Source organism: Syngnathus floridae, chromosome 8, assembly GCF_059516105.1.
Source record: "Syngnathus floridae isolate MCC-2025c chromosome 8, RoL_Sflo_1.0, whole genome shotgun sequence".
NCBI lineage: Eukaryota > Metazoa > Chordata > Actinopteri > Syngnathiformes > Syngnathidae > Syngnathus > Syngnathus floridae.
Window position 1 is genome coordinate 5,691,970 of NC_142420.1, and position 12,298 is coordinate 5,704,267.

At 44.3% G+C, this 12,298-nt stretch overlaps 2 protein-coding genes across 8 annotated transcripts; one reads left to right on the plus strand and one right to left on the minus strand.

Moving 5' to 3' along the window:
* Positions 1 to 88: 88 nt before the first annotated feature.
* Positions 89 to 11,019, minus strand: pomt1 (protein-O-mannosyltransferase 1). 7 transcript variants are annotated; one of them, XM_088382093.1, is made up of 22 exons: positions 10,480 to 11,019; positions 6,952 to 7,098; positions 6,385 to 6,501; positions 4,199 to 4,327; positions 3,889 to 3,995; positions 3,762 to 3,812; positions 3,544 to 3,690; positions 3,369 to 3,477; positions 3,235 to 3,294; positions 3,068 to 3,161; positions 2,840 to 2,995; positions 2,644 to 2,774; positions 2,484 to 2,579; positions 2,312 to 2,404; positions 2,147 to 2,243; positions 1,794 to 1,886; positions 1,574 to 1,691; positions 1,235 to 1,332; positions 1,041 to 1,154; positions 804 to 930; positions 532 to 709; positions 89 to 362 (listed from the first exon to the last, which is right to left on the minus strand). In XM_088382093.1, the coding sequence occupies exons 2-22, from the start codon at positions 7,068 to 7,070 to the stop codon at positions 188 to 190; spliced, it is 2,409 nt and encodes an 802-aa protein (XP_088238219.1). In that variant the 5' UTR covers positions 7,071 to 7,098; positions 10,480 to 11,019; the 3' UTR covers positions 89 to 187. The 7 variants fall into 7 exon arrangements, with proteins under 7 accessions (XP_088238219.1, XP_088238221.1, XP_088238222.1 ...); XM_088382095.1 differs by lacking the exon at positions 10,480 to 11,019 and adding an exon at positions 7,398 to 7,554; XM_088382096.1 differs by lacking the exon at positions 10,480 to 11,019 and having other exon boundaries at positions 6,952 to 7,108.
* Positions 7,160 to 12,272, plus strand: kiaa2012 (KIAA2012 ortholog). The gene is made up of 15 exons (XM_088382092.1): positions 7,160 to 7,299; positions 7,407 to 7,562; positions 7,871 to 7,996; positions 8,348 to 8,422; positions 8,525 to 8,595; positions 8,674 to 8,737; positions 8,819 to 9,059; positions 9,120 to 9,227; positions 9,530 to 9,731; positions 9,798 to 9,924; positions 10,289 to 10,677; positions 10,770 to 10,963; positions 11,029 to 11,201; positions 11,262 to 11,478; positions 11,549 to 12,272. Exons 1-15 carry the CDS (start codon positions 7,179 to 7,181, stop codon positions 11,718 to 11,720), a joined length of 2,436 nt encoding a protein of 811 aa, XP_088238218.1. The 5' UTR covers positions 7,160 to 7,178; the 3' UTR covers positions 11,721 to 12,272.
* Positions 12,273 to 12,298: the final 26 nt, after the last annotated feature.

The following is a 12,298-nucleotide window of genomic DNA, read 5'->3' on the forward strand; positions in this document are numbered from 1 at the left end:
AGTGAATGTTTTATATTCTTTTGAATTGGTCGGTAACTATTCCAGGGTGAACCTGAGATGGGTCCCAGGACAAAAAAAAATAGCAACGTGAGAAAAAATAAACTTGAACTTTATTGTTTGTTAAAAGTGATGTGGCGTCTTTGCACGCACTGTCCCCCTCTGTATAATGTCATGAGGGGGGAGGAGTCTAGCGCCGTCGATATAAGATGTCCCAGGAGCGCCTCCATTTGAGCGCTCGCAGCTGATCGGCTGACAGTTCTGGGCTCCCAAAGGTCAAAGGGCTGAAGATGTAATAGGACAGGAAGACGCACAGCAACACAACAAATGCACATGCCAGCAGCACGCGGCGGTGTGTGTCCTTGCTGAAAACACATGAACGGACAGACACACACGCACATAGCATGGATGATGTCAATGCCAAACTACAGTATGAGCGTCCATGGCAGGTGTGTGTGTTTGTGCCCATGTCTGTGTAACAAGGGTACTTTCCTTGTATGTGCACATGTACGAGTATTGTGTGTGTGCATGTACCTGAGTACGTGTGTGTACACGTGCTCCAACAGGGCGGCGCTGAGCAGGTACAGGAAGACGAGAGCGGGTAGGTAGTGGTAAAGGAACAGACGCTTGTCCATCAACGCGAAAGGAAGAAAGTTCAACAACCAGCCGCCAACGCACAACACGCCCAGCAAGATGAAACGCTCCCACGCAGCTGCAAACGCACGTGCACGTACAAACACACAAACAAAAACACGTTAAAATTAGTAGCACGGGATGTTTGTTGGTTAATGTGTGTGCGCGTGTACCTTCAGGTAAGTCTTTGAAGCCCCGCCTCCTCCTCAGCAGGTAAATGGCTGCCATGATGTGATAAGCCAGCAGGCTGAGGTTGGCCACACCCCATGATACAGGGTTACCAATTAGGTGAATCTGAGCCTGACACACAAACACAGATTACTCACTCGTTATGTTCATACATAGATGTTATAATCTCTCAGACACACACGTTGCCTCACTCTCACATGACAATCTTGTGTGTGTCTTACATTTGTGGATGGGTGGAGCCAGTAGGCGATGTTTGTTTCCATGGTGATCCACTCCAAAGGGGCGGAGCTATATTTGTGCTCATTGTCTTCCTGTTTCACCGTCAACATCCGCCACTAGTGGTGACATCACAGCCTGACATCACTTTCCACAACAGCACCATATTGCAACATCATCTTTGGCAATTACGACCAACCTGAACTTCCAGAAACTTGGACCACAGGGAAATTTTCCGGTTCACGTCAATGTGTGAAGGGGAGTGAAGCTCCGCCTCCCTATCCTTCTGCTCCTCACCTGGAAACATGTGAACATGCACACTATATGTCTGTATGTTTACCATGGTTGGTGCAGGTTCCAGCATACAGAAAACATTATTTCAGCACCAGGGACAGCGACGGTTACTTTTAAGGCAATAAAGTGTAACCAGTGACGCAGGCTGCCTTCTGCCATTGTTAGCTAAGAAGTTGGCACACTGAACAGTATGAAAGGTGTCTGTGGTCAATAATAAAGTGTGGTGAGTGTTTCCTGGGCGTACTGGTTCCATATCTGTGCTCCTCCACTGTCCATGTCACGCCGCTGCTGTGACCTTTCACCTTCTCTCCAACCACCTCCATTTGACCCGACGCCCAGTCTGGAAGGGACAAGCCGCTCAGCTAACACGCACACGCACGCACATATTCACAGATAGGTTTGTGTGAATCAGGAGTACGGTAAATGTGGGTGATGATGTGTGTGAGGCGACATCTTGTTCCTACCTTGAGGACTGCTGACGTGTTGACGTGAATGAAGCGAACCTCTGATGAGATGGTCTTCCACACCTCGGAATCATCTTCGCGGTTCACAATGTCCTGAAATGCCCGCAACCAGCATCATCAGTATCATCATCGTAACAACCATCATTGTCGTCATTTTCATCACTTTCATGAATTTTGACAAGACTTGTTATTGTGTTGAACCAAACGTCGTATGGAAATTGACTCTTGTTTCACCATTTCCATGAAATGCTTAATTTGATCATACATACTATAACAGAGCCTACATTAGCTGGCAACACCAAGGCTATTTTAGCTAACAAAATTAATAAACTAAACTAAAAGAGGTGACCTACCACTCTCCAAAGGTTCTGCGCAGGCATGGACACGTTGAAGTCGATGTAGCCCGATACTTCCTGGGCATGGGGGCTAACGGGGGCTGCGACATCGTGGCTGCCGCACAGAACAAAACACAAAAGTAACTACCGTGCTCACGGGCATGCTCGATGACGACTGATTACCTGTTGAGGAATCGTGATGTCATCCCATGAAGCAGCTGGACAATGTCGCCATGACGCACTGTGCGAGGAGGATGCCCTACGGCAAGATCGGCCCTGAGGCACGCAATGCACACGTGACGGATACGTTGACACACGTTGACCGTGCCCACCAACCACCCACTGGGCCACTTACCTATCAGCATTCTTGACAATCCACCAGTTGTTGACATCCTTGAAGGCATAACAGGTCACCTGCTGCTGGTGAGAGCTGCCACGACCATTCTCATACCTGCACACGCACACAGAGTTCGCAAGGTGCCATCTGATTGGCTGCTGGTCTGTGTGAGACTTACCTAATTGGATAGTTGGCTTTGTGTGAATGCAGCCAGCATGGGACTGAATGGGAGGCAGAGCTTCTCAAAGTCACCTGACTACCATAAGCCACCTCCAGAGGCTGACCTTGCGTGATCCGTGACAGACCGCCCTGAATGATACAATCAATTAGCATTATGTATTTTTCAATACGTGTGTGTGTGCACGCACGTGTACCTCAAGGCTAGCTTGGAAGGCGGGGCTCATCAGCTGGTCATGTGGTCCAGTGCGGTGTAGAAGAGTGAGGTGCAGATAAAAGCAGAGGATGTAGAGCATGACAGGAAGCACCAGCAGACACACACCACGACACACACACTCAACAAACACATTCACCTAACACACACAGACGTGTTAAAGTGCTTCTGCGGATGCTTCGTGTACATCTGTGTGCATGTGTGCACTTACACCGCTCACTCGAGTGTTGCCAATTAGCTTCCAGCAGTGCACACAGGCCATGCCTACCAGCAGCAGGTAGGAGAAGGCACCTATGTACTTCACTCTGAACATACGCACACAAGTCACATTTAGTGTTTGTGATTGTGTCTGGCGCGAATGCTGTCTGTGTTTCTCACCCTATGGTGGCAGCGCAGCATGTTCCACAGAGGAGGAGCCAACCGTATCTGACAGGCCAACTGTAAGGTCACAGGTCAGAGCTCACACTATGTCCGCCCTGCAAAGTTCAAAAGCACCGAGGGTCTGGACTCACCTGCTGGTAGCACGGTAGAAACGCAGGTAAGACAGGAAGGACAAGAGGATGAAGAAGATCAAGATGCTCTCCAGCAACATCAGTCGTGATTGGACAATCAGAGCGTTGTCTGCCAACAACAACACAGACACATCAATTTACTACGTCCGCCTGTGCGAGTGTGACATGTGGTTACCTAGCAACAGCAGCAGCGCTGCTCCCAACGCTGACACGTGACCAAAGCCCAACTCCAGAGTAACGCAATACGCCAGAGGAACGCACAAAGCTCCACACACAGCCGGGAGGACACGCAGACTCCACACGCTCACACCGCATGGGTACTCTGTCACGCAAAACACACAAATAAAATCAACAATCCAAAACACAAACGCAACAAAGTTTATGTTGTTCTACCTGCTCCTATTCGGTTCCATGTGAAGTCTCCATCAAATCCTCCGAGGTAGGCTGCAAAGTGCACATGCCCAAACACATCAGTGACAGAGTCACACAGACAGGTATTGGGGTCATTACGGTAACCTACCCCCCAATGCCAGGATCATGTGCCCGAGTGGCGGTCCACTGTCATCAATGAAGAAAATCCTCTTCATGTAAAGAGACACAAACTGTCCGTAGTACACTTCATCAAAACTGCACACAGACACACAACACAAACATGTCCATGTCTCATTATAAGCATTTTCCAAATTGCCTCTTCTCACAAAGGTCGCAGTGGTGCTGGAGCCTATCCCAAACATTTTAGGGTATTGAACTGGTTGCCAGTCAAACGAAAGCACATGCAGAGAGAATGTATATTAAATATGACATTGTGAAGTGTGCTGAGTGCTGCTTACACGACAGCGTTGGGGTGCGCAATGTGGTGCACCCGGGTCCAAAAGGCAAGCAGCGACACCAGGATCAGAAGCAGGTCCACGTGAAGGGTCACCACCAAGGGAAGCTGCAGCACCATTGTCAACACTACACTAGTTGTTTGTTGAGAAATTGGGAGAAAGAAAAATTACAGTGCACTCTGACATACAGCAACACCTTCAGATGTGACTGACCTGATTTACAAGATTTAAGAAATGTGAGTCGTTTGGCAGATTTCCTTGCTATATATCTGCACTTCAATTTGAATATGCATTGAGTACTTTTGCTATCTGTGTATTGGACGTATTGATCATCAATACGTCAGCTGTGTGAAAGATGTATTGATCATCACAATGTCATCAATACGTTTTTTTATCCTTCTCCATTGTGTTATGACGGTATTTTTATGGTTATGTTGTGGAAAAATATTGAAAACAATTTCTTCGTTCATCTTTTAACAGTTTTTTTATCTATAATGTATGCAAAGAAATGTTTTAGTACTCACGAGCGCGTCATACCTCATGACAGCCGCTAGCATGACACTACAGCTAGCCTCGCTAGCACACTAATGTCGCGTCCATGTCCTAAAGCTAACGCCAATGCTTACAGTGTGCTCAGAGCGATTCCATCCAGTCAAACGTGTTGAGCATCCTGGCCAAGCAGCGGCAACCAATCCGCCAGCCAGTGCGGTTCGTTCCGATCCTTTACACTCCTTTACTACAAGTTAACTTGCAAGCGACGCTTCTGTGACGATTAGTAATGCCTGCCCGCTCTACTCGCAATCCTTGTCGTTGCTACGTCAACAACAGTTCCTGATCGTGACTTCAGGATCAATTTAAGGACCAATCGATAATCAGCATGAACAGAATTTGTTAAAAAAAAAATTAATGGCACGGCCTTGGTTGTCCTTGATTGATTGATTGATGGATTGATGGATTGATTGATTAAGTGGTGAGGAGAAATCAAACTTCACTAAAAATCAATTAATCTAAAACATTGTCCTGTGGAACTCCACTCACAATACGCAAAATAGACAACAGTCAGTAAAATTAAATAATAATATTAAAATAAATTTGTAATTCTGGGAATACTTCATACAAAAGGTGCGTGTGTGTGCGTGCGTGTGTGCGCGTGTACGTGTGTGTGTGTGCATATGTTAATCCAAGCAGCTAAAGCTGGGGGCAACGGTAACACAAAGTAGTGAATCATACATCCTAGCAACAAGCATACATTCATGCTCTAACCCAAACTTAGGAGGTAGTAGGTACGTACGTCCATTCTATTATTCTTGACAAACTTTCCCACCTTTAGGAATTCCACCAGATCCATGACACCATTGACCCTGGAATATATGCTCATTTAATAAATGCTTTTTTAGACGAGATAGGAATTAACGCCATGGATTTGTCTCTATCGCCGCTGAGTCGGGGGTACGCTCGAGTCTTCACGGAGAGTACAGGCGATCATGGCCGACTGGACGTCTGCTACACGCCACAGGTGTTAAATTTTGCTTGATATGTTAGCGTTAGAGACAAAGAGGTTGCATTGACTTTCACTTTGTGTCATTTCCTTAATTCTTTCTTGATCTGATTCTTAGCAAATAGAATACAAAGTAATGCTTTTCATATTGTGGCTTTTCTATTACTTCAATCCCTAAATATGTCATTCAAATATATGACCCTGATATAGGACTACTATATCTGGAAATCCCATGATGTTCTCCTGCATCTGACCAACAGCGGAAGCCTACTAGGGAGTAAAGTGTCAACAATCCCGAAGACATATAGCACTCGCCGAGGCCCTCTTGTTCTGTACTCACGAGTAAGAATGAGCACTAAATAAAAAGTTCATCTTTACGAGAGCTGAACCAAAGGTTTGATCTCCTGTGTCTTCAGGACTTGGTTATGCTAGAAACTGAACATGGGTCAGAGGTGTCAGGCAGGAGGAGGCGGGTCACACGGCAGGAAGTGGACCACAGCTCAGACGCTCGCCTCTTGCGTCAGCAACAGAATGGTCGGGTAAATGAAATGACCACTCGGGCGAAAATATTAAATATTTGTATGATACATATTCAATTTTGCTGATTGCATCAAACTGCAGATTATGGCTACATTTGGACAGTTCATGTCTCTGATCTAGTTGACCTCCAGATTTGCCACGCCTACCTTACCTCCACTTCCAAACATCCGTCATGCAAGTGTTTGCCATCTTTATGATACACGAGCACACCACCATACAGAGTTGCTTGGTGATCCTGGAAAAAACAACTCCCGTCTGGAGAATCCACCTAAAGGTAAAACACAAAGTGTTTCAATCATCTGTATCTGGTTGAACCTTCAAATTGAGCTTGTCTGCAGATCAGAATGAAAAACAGGGCAGTGACCGAAGGGTCCAGTTGGATCTGGTCCTTGATCTGCAGACCTGTATAGACCACATAACCCTCGAAGAACAAGAAGAATTTCAGGTGATCCAAGATATACTTATTATATATATTTTGCTATAGGTTATGGTTATAGCAAGAATAGTATTGATTTTAAAGAAGATTTAACACAAGTTAAAAGTAAACTAACAGCTCTCCAGCAGTACCAATGTTCAGCAGAGCAACATCTAAATATGTTCTGGTTCAGTGTATTAGTGCATTTAAAAGATAAACCCCAACATTTGGGTTTGACTTGGCTGTTTCAGGTACGACCAGAAGGTTCCAACATTGCTAAAGTTCATCACAAGCAGTGCCTACCTCCTGGAGAAGACAACACAATGGGGCATGCCAGTGAGACACGGACTCGGCAAGAAGTCCGAACAGAACCGAGATGGGTCGAATTTCACCCCCAAGAATGTCCGGAGGATTGCCACCATCGTCCCTTGTTTCTTCCTCTGTTACTCCCTGTTAAAAAATACGGTGAGAAATTATTATAATGGTGTTTTGACTTGCGTAAGATTGTGTTATTCATCCATACAGAACAGATGAAGTGTAAAAGGAAAGCAAGAAGAAGGGTCAAAACTGCGAAAGAATTCTGTGAGGAGATGTTGCAGCATGGGCAACAGTTGGAGAAATCATCAAAGGTTCTGCTGGGCCTGGCACATGGTGCATCAAAATAGAACATAATTTCATTATTATTTGTGTCTTTTTTGTGTTTACACTGTAATTCCAATCTATTTTGTGCTTTGCTCTGTCCTCTCTACCTCTGCCAGTGGGAGTCTCTAGGTGTGCTTCAGGATGCAGAGGTCCAGGCAGGCAGAGCTCTTCAGCCTTTACACATAATCGAGTACCCGATCTCCACGATTCCTGTTACTCCAGCGACTCTAAGAGAAGTGTAGTCAGGGGAGTTCTACCACTGGAGCTAAGAGGTACATATGTAGAATGCATAGCATAGCATAGCATAGCATAGCATAGCATAGCATAGCATAGCATAGCATAGCACAGCATAGCATAGCATAGCATAGCACAGCACAGCACAGCATAGCATAGCATAGCATAACATAACATAACATAACATAACATAACATAACATAACATAACATAACATAACATAACATAACATAACATAGCATAGCATAGCATAGCATAGCATAGCAAAACATTACATTCAGTAACTAGAATTACTCAGAGGTCATTAAATGGTGCATGTGTGCCTAATATTGTGGCTTGTTGTCAGATTGGCAGAAAGGCCAAGCCGCTGGGTGTGTGATTCTTGGCCCTGACGGGGAAATTATCCAACTGTCACTCTACGACAACGACCAGCACCAAGTCCTTGGTGACGACAATGACACAGAACAGAAAGGTGAGGAAATGACTAAGACCTGTAAAGTCAATTTTGTGATTTGTGTCGAAATACATTAAGTGCCGAAAATAAGCTAAGACTGAGAACATTTTAGTGCAGAGTTGTTGAGATACAGCTCTTTTTAAATTTCTCAGTATTTATTTGGGTATGGCTAAAACAAAGCCCGGTGATAATAAACTTGCCTGCTCCTGTTTCATCTGTGGCTATCCACCTCAATTGCGACTTACTAAGTAATAATAACTTGGCTAAAAAGCTTTGCAGGAAGTTGTGCTAATAAAGAACATCTTCCTTGAGGTATTATTGAGGTGGGAAAAGTCAACATCAGATAATCCTGCAGTTTGCCCTTCACAGCTTTCCAGGTTTTGTCTGCAGATGGCGAGACGTTACCCTTTGTCATGGTGCTGCATCATGAACACACACATGCAGGTATATACGATACACACAAAGACACACCCCTGGCACACAATGGCTACCACAGGATGGATGGAAAGACCAGTCGGTGGTAAATGTTTTACTTCCTCATTGTAGAAGAAGATCAGGAGGAGCTCAGCTCAAATATACTTTCTGGTGATGTTCAATACGACACAACTGTTAAAACTGTGAGTTTTTCCTTCTCATTTACAATTTTGTTCGTTTGGCATATGTGGCATCCAAAAATTATGTTGTTGTTAAACCAGTGTTTGGATCTTTGCAAATCTTCAGAGTCTGACCTAAGACCACCCAGCAGCCTTGCTAATTCAGGTAATCCATTCATATATCGGTTATCCATTTATTGTCTTTTTTTTCCCCCAAAATATCAAAAGTCACTCCTTTTTGTTTTAGTGGTTACAACAAATGAAAATACAAAGAGAGCAGATCCAATGGAAGAAACACGATGGGAAGACAAACAAGATGAAGATGTTCAAAACAAAGTTGAGAAATTGTCACCAAGGAAACAGCCTCCTCCTGCAGGAGGCTGCACAGCGGAGCACGAGGAGGTCGCTGTACATCTGCCAAAAGCCAATTCAGGACGTACCGACCAGCTTGGGAACGACACGGCTCCCACACAAGAATCTGGACTCAGGTATAAATTTTAAGGCCAACATGGAACGATGCTGAAACATTTACAACTTTGCTTTGGCAGTACCACCTCCATCCAGCAGGGTATTGCAACTAGAAAACCACTGAGAGAGGAAACTGCGGTTGGACTGCAGAAGGACGTAGAGACTAACAGCGCAAAGGAAGCTGCGGGGTGAGATGAAAGCATGGACACTGTGTTCAAAGAACCATCACTGTTTTTCACTAAAGCTTTTGTGCATTTAGCCTTTTTTTTTTAGCCTTTAACATTTTGGGTGACTTGGGGCCCCACATCAGCAACTGTTGTGAAATGCATTTTACAAATAAGCTTGTATTGTAACAAACTGCATTGCGTGGAAGCCTGGGCTCTTTCAAAAACCGAGCATTTGTTAGAAGACCAACTTGCAAACAAAAACTTACAGAAATCCTTCCTTTGTGTACATTTTCTAACCATTAAAAGTGCTTATTCAAACCTAGGGTTTCAAATGTGAACCCTACACGGAAAACTGTCAAGTCACAAGAAGAAGGGCAGATGCGATCCAGAAAGAACAAAGTTGGAATTGTGAGAAAGCAGAAGAAAGAAGACACTAATGCTCACCAGACTAAAATCCACACGAATGACAATCAGGCAAAGAAAAATGCAGCAGAGACCCAAAAACATTCTGCAGTAACATCTGTGGTGAGGAATCTTGTTGATCATTGTCGGTTTGGTTATTGTTTTGCCAATCACGTGATTTATTTTTAGAAAAAGAAGAGAAGGATCAAAGAAAGAGAGAACAGTGAGAGGAGGACGAAGGAAAAAGGAGAGAAAGAAACGATGGAAGAGTTGATCGGAAGAACGAAGCCAAATCACAACAGAATATCACAGCATGGTAACAGAATATCACATGCAATATAAATGTTTTTGGAACAGGTCACGGTTATTATAGTTAAGGAAAATTAATGAAGTGATTAAAATTGAAGTTGAGAAAACATTTTGTTAATGAAATAAAATAAAAGTGAAAATGCTTTTGAAGAAATGAAAACTAACTCAAACTTCCTCGTACATTTATAAAAGCAGCCATAATTATTTTGAAAATGTAGTGGTCAAACTGAATGGCCCTAAAACACTTCCCCGTGGAACTCCAGGTAGACTCATACTCTATAGGAACTTCCTAAAATTCCACGAAGGAAGGAAGAGTGAAAAGAGTGGTTTAGAATATTGAAATGTTCATGTTTTTTTTATCCCATTTGCAGATGGTCTTAATGTTTCCTCTCATAAACAACTCAGTGATGGTCTGGAGAATGAGGAGGTGGCAGCTGAACAGGAAACAGATGAAGGCTTTTACCTAAAGCCCCCCAGACACTTTGACAGAAAACCACAAGCTGATACCTCCATTAAAGAAAACCACGAGCGCCTTTCCGCTGATGACAAAAACAGCACTTACGGCAGTGTTCATTCAGTTGAATTCCAAATGTCTCCTTCTGTGTCCTTGGGCCTCAATGGGAGGAGCTCTCTGAAGTCTTCCTCCGAGGGTCTCTCGGCTGACATGAGGGTCCTCACATCCTCTCAAGGTCAATTGTCGTCGTGTTCCACCATCATGGTAACTGAGGAACAGCTGATGTTAAAACTGGTGAAGACTGAGGTTGGTAAAGAACACAATATAAGATCTATCATACAATAGTCTTGATCGGGAAAAAATCTGTTTACCTATTGAACATTAATGCATGGTTTTAGACCTCCAGAAGCAACGAGGAAGTGACCCGTCATCACGCTGACCGAGCTGAGATACGAAGGCAGGAAGCAGAGAGGAGGAGAATGGAACAGGAGGAGGAAGAAAGAATGCAGCTGCAGGAGGAAAGAAAGAGGGCGAAGGAGAACATAAAGAACGAACTGGAGGAAGACCGGAGAAGAAGAGCTGAACATCTCAGGTAAGAAAGAACCTTCAGGTTGTGTTCTAACGCTTTCTATTGCCACTTTGTTTCTCCAACCGTAGAATGAGGAAGCTCGCAGAAGAAGAGGAGAGGAGGAAACATGAGCAGGAGGAGAAGGAGAGAGCTGAGCAGGAGCAGGCGGCACGTGAGATGGCGATGAGGCGGCAAGAGGAGAGGAGGCGACAGATGGAGCGACTGCAGAAGATGAGGGAGGAGGAGGCGAGGAGGAGGAAAGGTGAAAAACTACTTCTATGACATCTAATAATAATAATACTAAGTTATTATATTACTGTAGCGGAAGTGGAACATCTGCACCTCGAGAAACAGAAGAGGCAGGAGGAGGTGTGCAAGATCCTACAGGAGCTGAACGAGAGTGAGAGAGATGAGTACCTCGCTATGAAGGAGCAGGAGGAGGAAGAGAGAAGGACCACAGAGGAAGAGCACCAAATAAGCGAAGAACAAGCTTTGAGGGTCAAAGAAGAGTCCAGGGTGCAGGCGGACCAACTCTCCGCGTAAATACAGCGCAGTGTTGTCTTGTTGTTAATATTGTCATATTTTGCGAATACTTTCTTCTCCATACAGGCAGATGACGCTGTTGGAGCAGCAGATGGCCTTCAAAAGGGCTCTACTGCTGGAGGCAGAGGGGATGGCACACACCCAGGCTATCTCCAAGCCGTGGGTCTACTCCTATTTCACTTTGTTAAGGCTGCTGGACCTAAAGTCCACTAAGGTTTATGAGGCCATAAACTCTTAAAACTGCTGCATCAGAAGTAACCTAAATTGGAGGGTGAAAAAGCAAAACCAGTGCAGGGCCCGAAGAGGACCAAGCCGATGCAGCAAAACTTCAGAACTGTGAGGCGGATCTCCTGCCCTGTATCACTGATGTTTTGAATAGTGGATTTAATACAATTTTTAATATACATTCTAAAATGATATGTTATTCAGCACTAACAAAACTTAGGGGTCAAGTTGTTTGCAACTAGGCACATCTTACAGTTATGAAGTTGGGGCCTTCCACATGTAGTTTATATGTTCTCCCATGCATTTTTGTGTATGTATTTTGAAGGCAAATTGCTCTCAGTGTGAATATGAGAGTTTCTTTGTCTATGCGTTCCAATTAGCTGACAACAAATCCTAACTGCCTCCCACTTAGTCTCACTGAGGATAAACCATATTTAAAATGGATGAATGGACTAAATAGCAAAATATTTAGAATGAGATCATTATGTATTATTACACTGTTTCATGAATTGAACATGTACGTATATGTCAATAAATTACAGAACTGAACATAACACTACTGTTGTTGTGAAACCCCACCACGTCCACTAG